Here is a 20,645-nt window from a genome sequence, read left to right as displayed (position 1 = left end):
TTTTTAGTAATTTTTTATGTTCATTTTATTAGTAATAAATAGTAATTTCCTATGCTTATTTTATTTTCAGCTCTGGATACTTAAAGGCCAAACAGTATATGGAAGAAGAAAACTATGATAAAATCATAAGTGAATGCTCAAAAGAAGTAGATGCCCAAGGCAAATACATGGCAGAAGCATTATTACTGCGAGCTACTTTCTACTTGCTTATTGGTAATGCCAACGCGGCCAAACCAGATTTAGATAAGGTCATCAGCTTGAAAGAAGCTAATGTGAAGGTACATTTAAAACTCTGTGTGTGTGCATATGAAAAAATTAATAATAAATAAAAATAAGACTTTTAGGTATGTTTTGCCGAAGTTTTGGCATTTCAGTTGCCATTCTCCAAAAGATTATTTTTTGTTTTGGAAGGGACTACGCCTAATGATGATTGAGTTGGTGCAGTGAAACTGAATCATAAATGTCAGTGATAGATATCTTTAACTAGGAAAGGACCTTTTTTTTTTCCCCTATAATATGTGGTAGCTTCAGCTTCCCCATATAGCTTCTGCTTACTGTATTGGACTATATTTGGGTAGGGGTAAAGGTGATGTAGCAGTGCTATAGGTAGTATTGTAAATAACATGCAATATGTAGTACAGGGTTATAGAATGCATTTAATAAAAAATAAACACATTTAATATATTCTGAAAGATTTTATTTACATGAGGAAAAAACAAGATCTAAAAATATAATATAGAAATATACTGAAATATACCAAAAGTTTTTGCAGTTGTGTGGTTGGAACAGCTTTTCGTTTTCTAAGCGTTCTTGTGTGTATGTAGTTATTTTTATAATTAAGATTCGGTGGGGGGGTCTGTCGAATATGAGCCTTCTACTCAGTGTAACAAGAACAGCGGTTAGCTGCCGAAGTACTGTACTCCTTATTAGATGGTTAACATCTCTTTTTCCTCATTGAATTAAGTGAACTCTGGCTTTATTCATCTCCAAATGAAAAGTATTTGTTAAAAGTCCTTCTCAGAATAGATTTTCAAGTTGAAGATACCCTAATAATAATTAGTTTTATTTCCTGCTGATTTTCCTGATGATTACAAATATGTTCTGTTATGTTTTTGTTATTGTTGTGAGGGCATTCTTATTTGTTTCATTGAGGAAGACATTTGTATGTACTTTTGCCTTGAAAAAAATTTTAGAGGAGAACCCTATTTCTTATTTCATGATCATGATTTTTTGTTTTAATGGCAAGTGATGATGCCTGTCATATGCCATGTACAAAAATGAGCTCAGAACGGATCAGAGACCTGAATGTTAAGAGCCAAAACTATAAAACTCTTAGAAGAAAACATAGGAGGAAATCTTCAATACTTTAGATTAAGCTGTGGTTCCTTAGGCATGACACCAAAAGCACAAGTGACCAAAAAAAGGGAAAACACATTCCACAGGATGGGAGAAAATATTCACAAGTCATATATCTGATAAGGGGCTTGTATCCAGAATATATTAAAGAAGTTTTCTTACAACTCAACAATAAAAAGATAGCCTAATTTAAAACCAGGAAAGGATCTGAATAGACATTTTCCCAAAGAATATGTACAAATAGCCAATAAGGACAAGAAAAGCTGCTTAGCATCATTAGCCCTTAGGGAAATGCAAATCAAAATCACAACGAGGTATCACTTTATACCCACTAGGATGGCTGTAATCAGAAATTTGGACAATTAAAAGTATTAGTATAGATATGGAGAAGTTGGAACTCTCATACATTGCTGGTAGGAATATAAAATGGTAAAATCCCTTTGGAAATTAGTTGGGGTTGGGAAGTTCCTCAAAATGTTAAACATAGAGTTACCATGTGACCCAGTAGTTCCTCTCCTAGGTATCTATACCCACGAGAATTGAATTCATATGTCAACACAAAAACTTGTACATGAATGTTCATAGCAGCATTATTCATAAGAGCCAAAAAGTGGAAGCCTTCTTGGGCTTCCCTGGTGGCGCAGTGGTTGAGAGTCCGCCTGCCGATGCAGGGGACACGGGTTCGTGCCCCGGTCCGGGAAGATCCCACATACCACGGAGCGGCTGGGCCCGTGAGCCATGGCCGCTGAGCCTGCGAGTCTGGAGCCTGTGCCCTGCAACAGGAGAGGCCACAACAGTGAGAGGCCCGCGTACCGCAAAAAAAAAAAAAAAAAAAAGTGGAAGCAACTCAAATGTCCATCAGCTGGGGAACAGATAAATAAAATGTGATATATCTGTACAATGGAATATTATTTAACCATTAAAAAAGAATGAGCTGGGATGAAGTGAGAGAGTAGCACTGACATATATACACCAGCAAATGTAAAATGGATGGCTAGTGGGAAGCTGCACAGGGAGATCAGCTCCAATGCTTTGTGATGACCTAGAGGGGTGGGGTGGGGTGGGGAGGGTGGGAGGGAGGCTCAAGAGGGAGGGGATATGGGGGTATATGTATACATACAGCTGGTTCACTTTGTTCTACAGCAGAAAGTAACACACCATTGTAAAGCAATTATACTCCAATAAAGATATTTTAAAAAAGAAAAGAATGAAGTACTGATACATGTTACAACATAGACAAACCTTGAAAACATGCTATGTGAAAGAAGCCAGTCACAAAAAGACTGCATTATGTACAATTCCAGTTTGTATGAAATGTCTGGAATATACAAATCCATAGAAAGAGAAAAAAAGACTGATGGTTTCTAGGGACTGAGAATTAGGCAGGAAATAGGGAGTGCCTGCTAATGTGTATGAGATTTCCTTCGGGAGTGGTGAAAACGTTCTAGAATTAGTGGTGACAGTTGCACAACTCTGAATATACTAAAAATGACTGGCTTATATACTTTTAAAGGGTGAGCTTTATGGTACGTGAATTACATCTCAATACAGCTGTTATTTTAAAAAAACTAAATTAGAATAAAAGTAGTAATGATGAATCTTTCCTCATTTGGGGTATATAGCTTCGAGCAAATGCTCTCATCAAAAGAGGCAGCATGTATATGCAACAGCAGCAGCCTTTGCTGTCTACTCAGGATTTTAACATGGCTGCCGACATCGATCCTCAGAATGCAGATGTTTATCACCACCGAGGACAGGTAAATTAATTTTCTTAAAGAGTTCTGATCTTTGAATTGAGGAATTTGATACCATTTTGAGAATGTCTTTAAAGTTTTCTTACATCACTTGTGATAGCTGTGAACAAAGTATCAGAGTGGTTTACAGTTTGGGTTGGCATTTATTTAGTCCCATCTTGAACATTTGTCCTGATATTTACTTGCAAAAAAAAAGGAAGAGGAAGGCTATAAATGTTGGCTTTTGCCATATCAGGTTTGTTTTTCAGGTGTTTCTGCTTCATAGGTTTTCAACATTAAAAACATGTAAAACATGTTTCAACATTAAAACATTAAAAACATGTAGTGACAAATTAAAGAAAGAAAATGTAGTGAGCATTTTGAGTTAATGCTAGAATCAACAGAATGATTTTTGTGGGCTTCTTGCTGTAAGGAAATATTAGCCTGAACTATCCAGACAGTATCAAAAAAAATCTCTTCTGAATGGAGTTTTATAACATGCATATTTATTTTTTAGTAAAAATATATAGTGAAGAAAACAGTTTCCAATTTCAGCCTCATCTGGAGAAAACAGGCTTTATAAATCTGCTTGTGTGACGTGGCTTCTTGGAATGCATTAGAGTAGAAAGTATGGGCTAATCCATGTAATAACAGAAAAGTCAGGTTCTTTCTAATGGAGAATTTTATCTAATATTTCTGTCTGAAGGGTCTTAAGAAGTGTTGAGATAACCTTAAAATTCTTGGTATTTTGATCCTTACTGGTAGTGTCTTTTAAGATTAATTTGAAATGTAATTATCTACTGTCTGATCTACTTTGACGTTTGAAAGTACAGATACTTCATTTTCTAGAAGAAAAATCACTTAAGAGTGATGAAAAATGGTAGGTTTATAGTGCTTTTTAAAAAAATTGGACACTGGTTTTAAGTTTTAGAATCTTTCCTTTAAAATTATAAGATTTTCTAGTTCACTATTTCTAGAAAGTATTCTATAGTGAATAATTTCATGCGTAGCATTATGCAGAGCTGTACTAAGAGGCACGGTACATATTTAACTGGTGTACTTGTTATTTTGAACTGCGTTTATCTATGTACTTTTTTTCCTTAGCTGAAAATACTGCTTGATCAAGTTGAAGAAGCAGTAGCAGATTTTGATGAATGTATTAGATTAAGACCTGAGTCTGCTCTGGCACAGGCTCAGAAATGTTTTGCATTGGTAGGTTCGACTTTCTTTTGTATTTTCCTAAACATCAGTATTTCCCATTGATAACAAAAATGAGTATCATTGTCTACAAAATCATCTACTGACAGGGAGAAAAAAATGTCAGTTTAGGAAAGTAGAAGTGTGTATTACTTGAGGTTCTGCTCCAATATTTCTCTGGATGCCTTATTTGGTTCATCTTGATAGATGTTTGTCCCTGATTTTATGCCCCCTAAACAGCACTCTTCTCTCTAATTCTCTACCATAAACCAGTATGAAGAACAAAAGCGTTTAGAGGAAATACTCTGCAATCATGACACCATATAACTCATCTCTCATTTCGCCTTTGTAGAGCTATTAATATTCAGAAACACAAAGTTGAAAATTAGGTAAAATAAGGCCATTTCTAGTGAAATCAGATACTTCAGTTAACCCCATACCCTGAGTCCTAAAAGGATTTTCCTTTTAAAGAAAGAAATTGGGTCACAAACACATTTATATTACAGATTAAAAATGTTATCAGATGAAGAAGCTTTATAATACTTTTATTATGAAGTAATAATAAATAATAAAGTGATAATATATTGAATTTAAAATTCCCCTACTTATATACAAAGTTAACCTGTTACAACTTAGTTTGTCTTCTTCTAGAATACTGAACATCTTGAAATTGTTTAGTGGCAATGAAGTCCTAATTGTACATAGCCTTTGGATCCCTGCTCTAGAGATATTCCCATGGAACCCTTTTAGATGCAGCAAATTATGTAGCAGATTGCCTGCTTCTCTGGAAATATTTATGTAATTTTGTGTGACTTTTATAATATGTTAACATTTCCTGAGTTTTTGAGTTCTTGATTTGACAGGCCTGTTTTGATTTTTTTACACAGTATCGCCAAGCATATACAGGAAACAATTCTTCACAAATCCAGGCAGCTATGAAAGGTTTTGAAGAGGTCATAAAGAAATTTCCAAGGTGTGCTGAAGGCTATGCATTATATGCCCAGGTAAATGTCATTTTTCATATTTTTTTTACTTGCCAGTTCCTTTTTAAAGAACTGCATTCATATCTTGAATGCTAGCCTGGAAATCAGAAAATAGTGCTTCTCTTGTTGCAGCTTTTGTGGAAGCAGATGGCTTTGTTCCTGCTTTGTTTCTCCTGGTCCCCAGGATGGTCCTGGATCACCTTAAGAGGGCTTCCTATGTTATACAATTTGAAAACCGTGGCCCTAAACTTGTAACATGGGGAAGCTTAAATAGAGCATTTCCCTCATGTTTTCATTTGGATTGGATTTGCAAAATTTAATTATCTTAGGAAAATCTACTGTATGCAATTGGTGAGGGAAATGTCCTTGGAAAGGGTTTTCTTTCTATTTGATCACTGTTCTTTTAAATGGTTAGATAGTCTGTAACAGCTCATTTTAATCTCTCTGGTTTGTTTAAAATTCTTGAAGCTTTCCTTGGTTTAGGATTGAAGCTATGGAAAGTAGGATTTAAATTCAGATTATTTTCAGTTTTTGGTATTTTTTTTGGCCGCAGTGGGTCTTTGTTGCTGCACGTGGGCTTTCTCTAGTTGCAGCGAGCAGGGGCTACTCTTTGTTGCGGTGCGTGGGCTTCTCATTGCAGTGGCTTCTCTTGTTGAGGAGCACAGGCTCTAAGCCTTCAGTAGTTGTGGTGTGTGGGCTCAGTAGTTGTGGCGCACGGGCTTAGTTGCTCTGTGGCATGTGGGATCTTCCAGACTAGGGCTCGAACCTGTGTCTCCTGCATTGGCAGGCAGATTCTTAACCACTGCGCCGCCAGGGAAGCCCCACTTTTTAAATTATAGTTTGAAGTCTTTGAAAACTTATTTATTAATTTTAAATTATTCATTTAAATGAAAATGATTAACTTCTTATAGCCACAGTTAAAGAGTTTTTCCTCTAATTAAATGATCGCTGAATGACTGTTTCTTTCTTAGTCTTTAAGGTGAAAGCTGCTTTTGGTATCTCAAAAACCAGCCATCTCAAAACTCTATATATTTTCTCTTATTCTTCTTATTCCAAAGAAATGTTGTTCCCCTCCCTCCTTATCCCCCCAAACATCACAGAAGCAGGAAGCATTTAAAAATGACCGTCTGTATTAGACTCCTACCTCCAGACATTTTTAGGGTTGTTTTGTTTTTAATTTCCTTCATGTTATCTTTAGTCCAGTTATAAGAAAATTTCCACAGGATAAAACTTTCTTTTTGAGGGTTTATTGAGAGGGACTATAGAAGATTGATTGTGTCGGATCTATTATATAAAGTCCTACCATCACTGCATTATTAAGGGTTGAAATTCTGCAGTATGAAGTACAACCCAGGAATTCTTTTTTTGTTTCTTTGTTTTTAATATATTCTTTTCCATTATAGTTTATCACAGGATATTGAGTATAGTTCCCTGTGCTATACAGTAGGACCTTGTTCTTTATCCATTCTAAATGTAATAGTTTGCATCTACCAACCCCAAACTCCCAGTCCGTCCCTCTCTCTCCCGCTCCTGCTTGGCAACCACAAGCCTGTTCGGTATGTCTGTGAGTCTGTTTCCTTTTTATAGATAGGTTCATTTGTGCCATATTTTAGGTTCCACATATAAGTGATATCATATGGTATTTGTCTTTCTCTTTCTGACTTACTTCACTTAGTATGATATTCTCCAGTTGCATCCATGTTGCTGCAAATAGCATTATTTCGTTCTTTTTTATGGCTGAGTAGTGTTCCATTGTATATATATGTACCACATCTTCTTTATACATTAATCTGTTGATGGACACCTAGGTTGTTTCCATGTTTGGGCTATTGTGAAGAGTGCTGTTAAGAACATAGGGGTACATGCATTTTTTAAAAAATCTTTACTGTAGTATAATTGCTTTACAATGTCGTGTTAGTTTCTCCTGTATAACAAAGTGAATCAGCTGTATGCATATGTATATCTCCATATCTCCTCCCTCTTGTGTCTCCCTCCCACCCTCCTTATCCCACCCCTCTAGGTGCTCACAAAGCACCAAGCTGATCTCCCTGTGCTATGTGGCTGCTTCCCACTAGCTATCTGTTTTACATTTGGTAGTGTATATATGTCCATGCTACTTTCTCACTTCATCCCCGCTTACCCTTCCCCCTCCCCGTGTCCTGAAGTCCATTCTCTATGTCTGCATCTTTATTCCTGTCCTGCCCCTAGGTTCATTAGAACCATTTTTTTTTTTTAGATTCCATATATGTGTGTTAGCATATGGTATTTGTTTTTCTGACTTACTTCACTCTGTATGACAGACTCTAGGTCCATTGACCTCACTACAAATAACTCAATTTCGTTTCTTTTTATGGCTGAGTAATATTCCATTGTATATATGTGCCACAACTTCTTATCCATTCATCTGTTGATGGACACTTAGGTGGCTTCCATGTCCTGGCTATTGTAAATAGTGCTGCAGTGAACATTGTGGTACATGACTCTTTTTGAACTATGGTTTTCTAAGGGTATATGCCCAGTAGTGAGATTGCTAAGTCATATGGTAGTGCTGTTTTTAGTTTTTTAAGGAACCTCCATACTGTTCTATAGTGGCTGTATCAATTTACATTCCCACCAACAGTGCAAGAAGGTTCCCTTTTCTCCACACCCTTTCCAGAATTTACTGTTTGTACGTTTTTAGATGATGGCCATTCTGACCAGTGTGAGGTGATACCACATTGTAGTTTTGATTTGCATTTCTCTGATGACTAGTGATGTTGAGCATCTTTTCATGTGTTTTTTGGCAATCTGTATATCTTGTTTGGAGAAATGCCTATTTAGGTCTTCTGCCCATTTTTGGATTGGGTTGTTTGTTTTTTTGATATTGAGCTGCATGTGCTGCTTGTATATTTTGGATATTAATCCTTTGTCAGTTGCTTTGTTTGCAAATATTTTCTCCCATTATGAGGGTTGTCTTTTCGTCTTGTTTATGGTTTCCTTTGCTGTGCAAAAGCTTTTAAGTTTCATTAGGTCCCATTTGCTTATTTTTGTTATTATTCCCATCTCTCTAGGAGGTGGGTCAAAAAGGATCTTGCTATGATTTATGTCATAGAGTCTTCTGCCTATATTTTCCTCTAAGAGTTTGAAAGTATCTGACCTTACATTTAGGTCTTTAATCCATTTTGAGTTTATTTTTGTGTATGGTGTTAGGAAGTGTTCTACTTTCATTCTCTTACATGTAGCTGTCCATTTTTCCCAGCACCACGTATTGAAGAGGCTGTCTTTTCTCCATTGTATACTCTTGCCTCCTTTACCAAAGATAAGGTGACCATATGTGCATGGGTTTATCTCTGGGCTTTCTATCCTGTTCCATTGATCTATATCTGTTTTTGTGCCAGTACCGTACTGTCTTGATTACTGTAGCTTTGTAGTATAGTCTGAAGTCCAGGAGCCTGATTCTGATTCCTCCAGCTCTGTTTTTCTTTCTTGCTCTTGCTTTGGCTATTTGGGGTCTTTTGTGTTTCCATACAAATTGTAAAATTTTTTGTTCTAGTTCTATGAAAAATGCCATTGGTAGTTTGATATGAACTGCATTGAATCTTTAGATTGCTTTTGGGTAGTATAGTCATTTTCACAATGTTGATTCTACCAATCCAAGAACATAGTATATCTCTCCATCTGTTTGTATCGTCTTTAATTTCTTTCATCAGTGTCTTATAGTTTTCTGCATACAGGTCTTTTGTCTCCTTAGGTAGGTTTATTCCTGGGTATTTTATTCTTTTTGTTGCAGTGGTAGATGGGAGTGTTTCCTTAATATCCCTTTCAGATTTTTCATCCTTAGTGTATACATGCAAGAGATTTCTGTGCACTAATTTTGTATCCTGCTACTCTACCATATTGATTGATTAGCTCTAGTAGTTTTCTGGTAGCATCTTTAGGATTTTCTATGTATAGTGTCATGTCACCTGCAAACAGTGACAGTTTTACTTCTTCTTTTCCGATTTGGATTCCTTTTATTTCTTTTTCTTCTCTGATTGCTGTGGCTAAAACTTCCAAACCTATGTTGAATAATGGTGGTGAGAGTGGACAACCTTGTCTTGTTCCTGATCTTAGAGGAAATGGTTTCGGTTTTTCACCACTGAGATGATGTTGCCAGTGGGTTTGTCATATATGGCCTTTATTATGTTGAGGTCGGTTCCCTCTATGCCTACTTTCTGGAGAGTTTTTATCATAAATGGGTATTGAATTTTGTCAAAAGCTTTTTCTGCATCTATTGAGATGATCATATGGTTGTGATCCTTCAATTTGTTAATATGGTGTATCACTTTGATTGATTTACATATATTGAAGAATACTTGCATTCCTGGGATAAACCCGACTTGATCATGGTGTATGATCCTTTTAATGTGCTGTTGGATTTTGTTTGCTAGTATTTTGTTGAGGATTTTTACATCTATGTTCATCAGAGATATTGATCTCTAGTTTTCTTTTTTTTGTGACATCTTTGTTTGGAAGTGTTTTGGAAGAGTTTGAGAAGGATAGGTGTTAGCTCTTCTCTAAATGTTTGATAGAATTCTCCTGTGAAGCCATCTGGTCCTGGGCTTTTGTTTGTTGGAAGATTTTTAATCACAGTCTCAATGCTTGTGATTGGTCTGTTTATATTTTCTATTTCTTCCTGATTCAGTCTTGGCAGGTTGTGCATTTCTAAGAATTTGTCCATTTCTTCCAGATTGTCCATTTTATTGGCATAGAGTTGCTTGTAGTAATCTCTCATGATTTTTTTTATTTCTGCAGTGTCAGTTGTTACTTCTCCTTTTTCATTTCTAATTCTATTGATTTGAGTCTTCTCCCTTTTTTTCTTGATGAGTCTGGGTAATGGTTTATCAATTTTGTTTATCTTCTCAAAGAACCAGCTTTTAGATTTATTGATCTTTGCTATCTTTTCCTTCATTTCTTTTTCATTGATTCCTGGTCTGATCTTTATGTTTTCTTTCCTTCTGCTAACTTTGGGGTATTTTTGTTCTTATTCCTCTAATTTTTTAGGTGTAAGGTTAGGTTGTTTTTTGAGATGCTGCTTATTTCTTGAGGTAGGATTGTATTGCTATAAACTTCCCTCTTAGAACTGCTTTTGCTGCATCCCGTAGATTTTGGGTCGTCGTGTTTTCATTGTCATTTGTTTCTGGGTACTTTTTGATTTCCTCTTTGATTTTGTCAGTGATCTCTTGGTTATTTAGTAGCGTATTGTTTAGCCTCCATGTGTTTGTATTTTTTACAGTTTTTTTCCTGTAATTGATATCTAGTCTCATAGCATTGTGGTCAGAAAAGATACTTGGTACAAATTCAGTTTTCTTAAATTTACCAAGGCTTCATTTGTGACCCAGGATATGATCTATCCTGGAGGATATTCCATGAGCACTTGAGGAGAAAGTGTATTCTGTTGTTTTTGGATGGAATGTCCTATAAATATCAATTAAGTCCATCTTGTTGAATGTGTCATTTAAAGCTTTTGTTTCCTTATTTATTTTCATTTTGGATGATCTGTCCATTGGTGAAAGTGGGGTGTTAAAGTCCGCTGCTGTGATTGCGTTACTGTCGATTTCCCCTTTTATGACTGTTAGCATTTGCCTTATGTATTGAGGTGCTCCTATGTTGGGTGCATAAATCTTTACAATTGTTATATTTTCTTCTTGGATTGATCCCTAGATCATTATGCAGTCTCCTTCTTTGTCTCTTTTAATAGTCTTTATTTTAAAGTCTATTCTGTCTGATATAAGAATTGCTACTCCAACTTCCTTTTGATTTCCATTTGCATGGAATATCTTTTTCCATCCCATCACTCTCAGTCTGTATGTGTCCCTAGGTCTGAAGTGGGGCTCTTTTAGACACCATATATACAGGTCTTGTTTTTGTATCCATTCAGCCAGTCTGTGTCTTTTGGTTAGAGCATTTAATCCACTTACATTTAAGGTAATTACTGATACGTATGTTTCTATTACCATATTACCATTTTCTTAATTGTTTTGGGTTTGTTATTGTAGGTCTTTTCCTTCTGTTGTGTTTCCTGCCTAGAGAAGTTCCATTAGCATTTGTTGTAGAGCTGGTTTGGTGGTGCTGAATTCTCTTAAATTTTGCTTATCTGTAAAGGTTTTAATTTCTCCATCAAATCTGAATGAGATCCTTGCTGGGTAGAGTAATCTTGGTTGTAGGTTCTTCCCTTTCATCACTTTAAATATGTCCTACCACTCCCTTGTGGCTTGCAGAGTTTCTGCTGAAAAATCAGCTGTTAACCTGATGGGGATTCCCTTGTATGTTATGTATTGCTTTTTCCTTGTTGCTTCTAATATTTTTTCTTTGTATTTAATTTTTGATAGTTTGATTAATATGTGTCTTGGTGTGTTTCTCTTTGGGTTTATCCTTTATGGTACTGTCTGTGCTTCCTGGACTTGATTGTCTATATCCTTTCCCATGTTAGGGAAGTTTTCGACTATAATCTCTTCAAATATTTTCTCTGACCCTTTCTTTTTCCTTCTTCTTCTGGGACCTGTATAACTCGAATGTTGGTGTATTTAATGTTGTCCCAGAGGCGTCTAAGACTGTCCTCAATTCTTTTCTTTCTTTTATCTTTATTCTGCTCCTTGACAGTTATTTCCAACATTTTATCTTCCAGCTCACTTATCCGTTCTTCTGCCTCAGTTATTCTGTTATTGATTCCTTCTAGAGTATTTTTAATTTCAGTAATTGTGGTGTTCATCTCTGTTTGTTTGCTCTTTAGTTCTTCTAGATCCTTGTTAAATGTTTCTTGTATTTTCTCCATTGTGTTTCCAAAATTTTGGATCATCTTTACTATCGTTACTCTGAATTCTTTTTCAGGTAGGTTGCCTATTTCGTCTTCATTTAATTGGTCTTGTAGGTTTTTACCTTGCTCCTTTGTTTGTAACGTATTTTTTATAATTTCATTTTTTTTTTGATGGGTGGTGCTTTATTTCTGTCTTACTGGCTGTTTAGCCTGAGACATCCAGCACTGGAGTCTGCAGGCAGTTGGATAGAGCTGGGTCTTGGGGCTGAGATGAGGACCTCTGGGAGGCCTCACTCTGAATGATATTCCCTGGGGTCCTAAGTTCTCTGTTAGTCCAGCAGTTTGGACTTGGAGTTCCCACCACAGGAGCTCGTTGCCCAACCTCCGGCCTGGGAACCAAGATTCCGCAAGCTTTGTGGTGCAGTAAAAAAAAGAAAACAGAAAAAAAAAAAAAAAAGCTGTACAGTATCAAAGAAAATAAAATTAGAAAGATAAAAAATGTATTAGGAAAAATAAAACTATAATTGAACCAACTGCAACAATGTAAAATAAAACCACACCAGAAAAAAGAAAACAGAAAAGGGGTAGGGGGAACAAGCCAAAAGGAGAGATCACTAGCAAAGTATAAAGAATAAAATAAAATTAGAAAAATAAAAGATTTATTAGGGAACATAATAATATAAAAGAATCAACAACAGTGAATCAGCAAGGTAAAACAGAACCCCAATCTAAAAGAGGAAAAAGGAAAAAAAAAAAAGCCTTGTCTGTGGGGGCAGAGTTTAGGTGGGGTGGGACTTAGGCAGTGGTGGGGTTTAGGGTGGGGGGGTGTCGTTTGAGTGTGGGGTGGAGCCTAGGCGGGGTGACTTTCAAGCATGGGGTGGGGCCTCTGCTTAGGACCTGAATGATCAAGGAAGGGGAGAGGCAGGCAGTATGTCCAAAGGAGGGCTTCCGGAGTTTGGAGTTCCAGAGTTTGGAGGTCGGGCCCTGAGTGAGGGTGTGTGGGTGGGGTTTAGGCCCAGCGCATTGGAGGGGTCTCCGAGTGCAGAGGTAGGGCCCTGGGTGGGGGTGTAGGGGCGGGGCTTGGGTTCTGTGGAGCAGGAGGGAGGCTTTAAGGGCAGAGTATTAGGCCTTGGAGCCCAACAGGCTCCCTGGTGCCTAAGTGGACAGGAAGAGCACTGGCCGTGTTCCCTTCCGTTCCTTCACACCCCTCTCCCACTGTCTCCCCAGGGTCTTCCCCCATTGCTGCTGGACTCCTAACTTTGGGTAGGTCCCACTGGGTGTAGGAACTCCTCCCCTCCCCCAGCTACCCCTCAGGGGTGCCAGTCCCATAGGTCTGGCCTTGACTTTTGCTCCCCCTTCCCTGCCTCCCATTCCCTCAGGACCTGTGTGGCTGGAGGGGTCCTAGGTGGGCAGAGGATCAGGCCTGGTATCTCAGCAGGTTACTAGGGGCCCAAGGGGGCAGGGGAAACCTGGCTACACTCCCTTTTGATCCTCTGCCCTCCCAGTGGTTCCCCAATTTCCCCTTCGGATGTGGGATCCCTTCCACTCCCCCAGCCACCCCTCAGGGGCGCCAGACCCGTCCCATCTCCACTTGTCCCCCTTCACTCCCCCCACACCCCACATCCTACCCGATCGCTGGGGGTTCCTCCTGTCCCCTTAGTTGACCATGGTTCCCCACTGGTGCCTGGTAGGTACCCTAGGTGTAAGGAGATGCAAATTCCACATCCTCCTAGTACGCCATCTTGACTCCACCCCCACATGTATGTTTTTGAATCATATTTTGTCCAGGTATATTTCCAGGAGTGGCATTGCTGGATCATATGGTAATTCTATTTTTAGTTTTCTGAGAACCTCCATACTGTTTTCCATAGTGGCTGTATCAATTTACATTCCTACCAGCAGTGTAGGAGAGTTTCCTTTTCTCCACACCCTCTGCAGCATTTGTTATTTGTAGACTTTTTAATGATGGCCATTCTGACTGGTGTGAGGTGGTACCTCGTTGTAGGTTTGATTTTCATTTCTCTATTAGTGATGTTGAGCATCTTTTCATGTGCCTGCTGGCCATCTGTATGTCTTCTTTGGAGAAATGTCTATTAAGGTCTTCTGCCCATTTTTCAGTTGGGTTGTTTGGGTTTTTTTGTTGTTGATTTGTATGAGCTGTTTGTATATTTTGGAGATTAAGTCCTTGTCTGTCTCATCATTTACAAATATTTTCTTCCATTCTGTAGGTTGTCTTTTCTTTTTGGTTATGGTTTCCTTTGCTGTGCAAAAGCTTGTAAGTTTGATTCAGTCCCATTTGTTTAGTTTTGTTTTTATTTCTATTGCCTTGGGAGACTGATCTAAGAAAACATTGGTATAATTTATGTCAGAGAATGTTTTGCCTATGCTCTCCTCTAGGAGTTTTATGGTGTCATGTCTTATGTTTTAAGTCTTTAAGGCATTTTGACTTTATTTTTGTGCATGGTATGAGGGTGTGTTCTAACTTCATTGATTTACATGCAGCTCTCCAACTTTCCCAGCACAACTTGCTGAAGAGACTGTCTTTTTCCCATTTTATATTCTTGCCTCCTTTGTCGAAGATTAATTGACCATAGGTGTGTGGGTTTACTTCTGCAACCCAGGAATTCATTAACCTCAGTTTGAAATCTTATCTGCTCAGTCTTCGTTCTTATAATTCCTAGACAGAAAACAAAATGATACATTGGTTGCTGACTACATGCTCAATTAATTGTGAAAGCATGTACTATATAAAATTTTATAGAATGTATAGAAGTTAAAATAGGACAAACACACATTATAATTGTATGACGTTTGTATTGAATAGTACACTTGGGTTTAGGGCTTATATTTAATTAGGAACAAGCCAGAAGGTGACAGGAGCATCTTCATCACTGAAATGAAATTCAGAAGGGCTTTTTTGGTGCAGATTTCTATAAGCAGCTAAAAGAGCAAAGGCCACTGACTAGCTTTTAAAGAAACCAAATACTAGGAACAACTCTTTTGCAGAGGTTTCATGATTGTACATTTCTCCCTCATTATGTTACCTTCAAAACAGGTTTTGGCTTACTTTGAGCATCATCTTTTTTTTTTTAAATAAATTTATTTGTTTTATTTTGGCTGCGTTGGGTCTTTGTTGCTTCGCGGGCTTTCTCTAGTTGCGGCGAGCGGGGGCTACTCTTCATTGCGGTGCGAGGGCTTCTCATTGCGGTGGCTTCTCTTGTTGCAGAGCACCAGCTCTAGGCACTTGGGCTTCAGTAGTTGTGGCACGCGGGCTCAGTACTCGTGGTGCACAGGCTTAGTTGCTCCACGGCATGTGGGATCTTCCTGGACCAGGGCTTGAACCTGTGTCCCCTGCATTCGCAGGAGATTCTCAACCCCTGTGCCACCAGGGAAGCCCTACTTGAGCATCATCTTATCAGCACTAGCATTATTACAAGTCTGTTTGCACTAAAGAGTCTATCTTTTGGTCCCTCTTCTGATGTTTGCTTTACTATATATAGCAAATTTTATTTATACATAGAGAGAGAGTTATATATAGTTACATACAGTTACATAGTATGACTTTTTTCTTTGAACCCTGAAGCTTGAGCTTAGATGCCGGCTAACTCTCAGAGTTAAAGTTTGATCAGCATGATCTGGTATCCATATAACCAAGCCTTCCATTTCTGCCATGGGATTTGCCTTCAAACAGTTGATTGTAGCTGCTTTCTTTCTCTGACCAATCATTTTTAAGGAATGACTGATAACAGTTAACATACCTATCTGAACTTATCCTTCCAAATGAGTATTGTTTTTAAAGTAATTCCCTTAGGATATATTATGATAAATTATGAATAAGTGACATGAATGTACCTGTGAGAATCTGATATTAGAACTTGCACCAAGAGTGGGATTTTCTGTATTCTAGAGTTTATTAGATCTTCTGTTGCATATTACTAACAAATTTAATAAAGAGAGAGAACAGTTAAGATTTCATATTTATAATATTGCTATGTAAAAACCCCAATAATTAAGATGCAACATTTTAAATAAGTTTAATCCCCAAAACAATAATTTGGTAATGAATGGTTACATGAAGTAAATTTTAATAATTAATAAGCAGTATACTTTTAACTGCTTAGGGTGACAGTTACCTAAATTTAACTGAAGTATCTCTTCACATAGGCATTAACAGATCAACAACAGTTTGGTAAAGCTGATGAAATGTATGATAAATGTATTAATTTGGAACCAGACAATGCCACAACATACGTTCATAAAGGGTATGTATTTTTGTGGGTCTGTTTGTTCCAGTAAGAAACTAAATTTCTTGCATAGTAGTAAGATGGATTTCTTTTGGTCGCTGAGAAAGGGGACTGTGGTAGATAGTGTCAGTGTTAACTGAAAAATTTCTTAATGCTGTGGATGCTTCACTGTTACTTTTTCTTTTACTTATGTTTCATTATTATACAATAATTAGTAAATATGCTATTTTCACCCTAGCTTAAGTATTTCAGTTCTGAACATCCTGTCAGATGTTAACTTGTATCAAAATAGGAAACACGTAAGATAAGTTTTTCCTGTCCTAGTATACTTGAATTGTCATTTTAAAACTTCACTTAAATTTATACAGAGTAAAACATTAAGCTGTGCAAAATAAGTTAATAATAGAGCCTAGACCATTGGACACTCTTTTCATAATAAGGAATTTATAGACTACAAAACCATTATAAATTGAGGGCAGAAAACCAATTTGATGCTGATTCTGTACTGTTTTAGTTTGTTTTTCCTTGTAAATTAAATTATAAATTCATTGAGAGCCAGTTGATACTGGGCCATGGTCACATCTGACTGCTGTTTTGCATTTGCAGTTTACTTCAGCTTCAGTGGAAGCAAGATCTGGATAGAGGTTTGGAGCTTATCAGCAAGGCTATTGAAATTGACAATAAATGTGATTTTGCATATGAAACCATGGGAACTATTGAAGTACAAAGGTAACTTCTAGAGTCTGTCCTTAGGAAAGTTAGGGCATCTCCATATTTATCTTTTCATTCTTCTCATTATAGACAGGTTATTGTGAATAATCATTAAATTTTTAAGTCTTAACATGTTGTGCCTTTTGAGGCAATATTCCCTTGAAACTATACAACTTTGATTTTCCTTGTTTAATTATTTTTCCTGTTTAAAAGTCACACTTAAAAGTTGCTTAAGTCAGGCATATACATTAGAAAGGGAAACTTGATCTTTCTCCAATACCTGTTGTGTTTTTTTCCTCCTTTCACCTGTATTATTTCTCTTGGAGGGAAAAAAACATCTGCAGTGTACTTAGGCAGTGCAGTGTAGCATAAGGATTGGCAGCCACGTTGCCCGAAGACTTAGATCCTGCTACAGCCAAGTGGCTAGGCAAATTGCACCATCACCTCTGAGCCCCCGAGTTTTCTTTAAAATCAGGGAGTTGGATAAGAACTTTTGCAATTCTTTCATGTAACTTCTTGTTTTCTGTAAATGTTTATCCAGAGTTGCACTTGAGATCCACCATTAATAGGTGATAACTCTTTATGCCATAGAATTTAGTGTAATGTACCATCTTGATACTGGCATTGCCATCCATTTGAGTATCTACTCTAGGCCAGGTACTGAACTCTAGGAGCTTTCCAAATATTATTTCAATTGATTTTTACCCCAGTCTTTATAAAGGTTGAGGTTATATGATCTTCCATTTAATTGAAGAGTGTGGAAACTGATGCCCAGACTGGTTTAAATAACAAGGTTACATGGTTAAGCACGTAGAAAGAGGACATGAGCCCATATTTCACTGATGCCAAAAGTAACAGATCTTGCCACCATCGCTTGTCAGGAGTTAGTAGGAGTTGTCTTAATAACCTGTCATGCAGTCACTTCTGGGGTCCTCTGTCTTTCTGCTCCAGAGTAGGTAGAATATATATAGGCTGATGAAAATTTTTGTGATTCTTTTTATCCATCTACAATGACAGTTGCATATAAATATTAAATTATTTCTTAATTGCCAGTTTGTTAATGTGTATAAAATATTCTCATACTAGAATATGATGGTGTAATAGTTCTTAATCTTTTGAGCAAAGCTGTGGATTTTTCCTAAAATAATGCACGTACAAAAACTTTGCAGATAAGTTGTTCCCAGAGCCTGGGTTAAGGACCCCTGATATATGGGGTTTGATGAATTTTGTTTGTGTGTTAATTGTACTTTAAGAAATCCATTCTGCATCCTGCTTTACAAATAGATAAGTGAATGTGAATGAATGAAATTGCTGATTATCCTAGGATTTAGCAAATCTGCTGTCTACCTAATACCTGAACATGAACTCTCAAAGTTATTTTCTTTTTAATTAAGTCTATTATGTACCGCATCAATATATGTAGTAGGAGATTGAGTACAGTCTCCCCAGAGGTACATTGTACTTCTTAGATTCTAACTGGCATATATATAGTGGGGACTTAATACAGTATTTATTGTAAGATTACATGCATGTATGCATATATACATAGCCAGTACTAGTTACTTTAAAATAGCTCTTGGTTCTTGGCAAGTATATAGAGCCTGATCACAGTTAGACTGTAAGAGATAAATTATATATTTTTTGACCAAGCATATTCATCCATTTATTCAAGAAATGGATACTAGCTACCAAGCATTGTACTAAGTTCTAGGAATTGAAAGGTGTCCCGTAAGGATCTGGTAAGACTGTGGTGTAAACAAATATCAATATATATTCATCTGACTGTGCATAGAATGACAATAGAATCATGGGAACAGTGGGGAGGGAGTGGCCAATTCCTCTAGCGTGGGAAGGGGAGAGTATTTTTCATGAGGATATTGTATTTGAACTGGGCCTTAGAAAGGTGAGGATTTGGCTAGAATCAGGCAGAGAAGCAGTAAATAATCTGAGCATTATGAGCATGAGTGAACTCAGGGAGACCTGTGTGTATGGAGTAGAGTGTTGGGTAAGGGATATGCTGGTAGGGCTCACACAGATCTGTGAAGGTAAGGCCCCAGAATACCTGTAATGTTCTCTGAGGCTATGTCACTGCTTTCTAAAGGAGCCTCATGGTGGAGTAGAAACAAGCAGAATTTAGGAACCATATGATTATGATTTTAAATAAGTCATTTAGTTTCTCTAGTCTCACTGTTCTTATCTGTAAACAAAGACCACAAACAAAGACCACAAGTAGCATAATATAAGCATATAGTATTTGTAATAGTAGCTAACATTCATTGAGTGTTTTCTATGTGCTAGGCATTATTTTGTTATAAAGAAGCATTTTATTAGAATCATAGTTGAAACTTAAAGGTCAGGCTCCATGTAGCTTCACTTATAAACTTCATTGCATTCTGTAAAGTGCTTGTTGAATCTGAAACATTTAAAATTGTTGTTGTTTTAGAGGAAACATGGAGAAAGCCATTGACATGTTCAACAAAGCTATTAACCTGGCCAAATCAGAAATGGAGATGGCTCATCTGTACTCACTCTGTGATGCTGCCCATGCCCAGACAGAAGTTGCAAAGAAATATGGATTAAAACCACCGACATTATAAAATATGGGGGAAGGAAAATGACCCTCTTTTTAGGAGTTTACCCCCTCTTCAACTGAACCCTAAAGACACTGTCGTGAACTACGTTGAATGGTGGAGCTTAGTATTTCTGTCTGTGCTGTTGTCATTTGTTACATCTGTTTCATTTTTAGGTGTTGTGGGAGTGCCTGTTGAAGAAAGTTTGCGGTGTTGCAGCTTTTATGCCCTGTGCAACAAAAGCTTAGAACCTGTTAAAGGGATATTAAAATGAAGTTGCAAAGAGTACAAATGATAATTGGCCATGCAAATAAAAATTTTGATTTGTTGATCTGACTTTTTTTTTTGAGGGGGGTGGGAGGGTGACTATGTTCTGGATGATCTTGTCTTTGTGTGTGCGTGCGTGTGTGTGTGTATAATATATGAGTATTTTGCAGTTTTACAGCATGTTGGTTTTTAAATTAACATAGTAAGTGCTGTAAAATAAGATTCTTTTAGATTTGATTAATCCCTTTTAGTTGATTTTTTTTTGAAGGAAACAGCTTAAGTGGGGATTTCGTTTTTACGACAGCAAAATTGAGACCCTTTTAACCACTGTCAGCATGCACAATGCCTCTGATTCTGCAGAACGTTAGATGCAGTGGCGACGCTTAAACCTTTGACCCCCTTCAACTATAATGGATAATGTACATCGTTCTTAAAGTCTACAGCAGCTGGTTTTCATAGAGTAAATTATGCAGAAGCAAGATATTCTAATTGATATATGTGCTAGAAGACTGAGAATTAATGGGAGAGCAGACCAGGCAAGAGGTAAGATGAAATGAAAATGTATTTATAATTGCCCATGGCTATTTTCTACAATAGGTATTACTATTTAACAGTGTACTTTTTAAAGAAAATGCAGGTTGGTTGTGTATGTAAAGACAAAGTAAGTGTGATAAGTAGTTAATTAGCTTAAAATTTCTAGTGAAGAAAATGTGGCCTAACAGTTCAAAAAGGATGAAAGTCGGGCTTCCCTGGTGGCGCAGTGGTTGAGAGTCTGCCTGCCGATGCAGGGGATGCGGGTTCGTGCCCCC

The 20,645-nt window shown here is 37.3% G+C and overlaps 1 protein-coding gene across 2 annotated transcripts in view; it reads left to right on the top strand.

Moving 5' to 3' along the window:
• TOMM70 (translocase of outer mitochondrial membrane 70) overlaps positions 1 to 19,898 on the top strand; it is a 44,855-nt gene extending 24,957 nt beyond the window's left edge. The window contains exons 6-12 of one of the 2 annotated variants that reach the window (XM_022588580.3): positions 71 to 278; positions 2,979 to 3,113; positions 4,194 to 4,301; positions 5,174 to 5,290; positions 16,209 to 16,306; positions 16,895 to 17,017; positions 19,443 to 19,898. In XM_022588580.3, the coding sequence (XP_022444288.1) occupies positions 71 to 278; positions 2,979 to 3,113; positions 4,194 to 4,301; positions 5,174 to 5,290; positions 16,209 to 16,306; positions 16,895 to 17,017; positions 19,443 to 19,596 (943 nt within the window). In that variant the 3' untranslated portion in view covers positions 19,597 to 19,898. The remainder of the gene's footprint in view (positions 1 to 70; positions 279 to 2,978; positions 3,114 to 4,193; positions 4,302 to 5,173; positions 5,291 to 16,208; positions 16,307 to 16,894; positions 17,018 to 19,442) is intronic. The other variant, XM_022588644.3, reaches the window with a different exon arrangement.
• Positions 19,899 to 20,645: the final 747 nt, after the last annotated feature.

This window comes from Delphinapterus leucas, chromosome 4 (assembly GCF_059928025.1).
Source record: "Delphinapterus leucas isolate spDelLeu-1000000601 "Yukka" chromosome 4, BTC_Dleu_Yukka2, whole genome shotgun sequence".
In the NCBI taxonomy this organism is placed as follows: domain Eukaryota; kingdom Metazoa; phylum Chordata; class Mammalia; order Artiodactyla; family Monodontidae; genus Delphinapterus; species Delphinapterus leucas.
The sequence above is the reverse complement of the archived record's forward strand: the minus strand, read 5'-3'. Positions and strand labels throughout refer to the sequence as shown.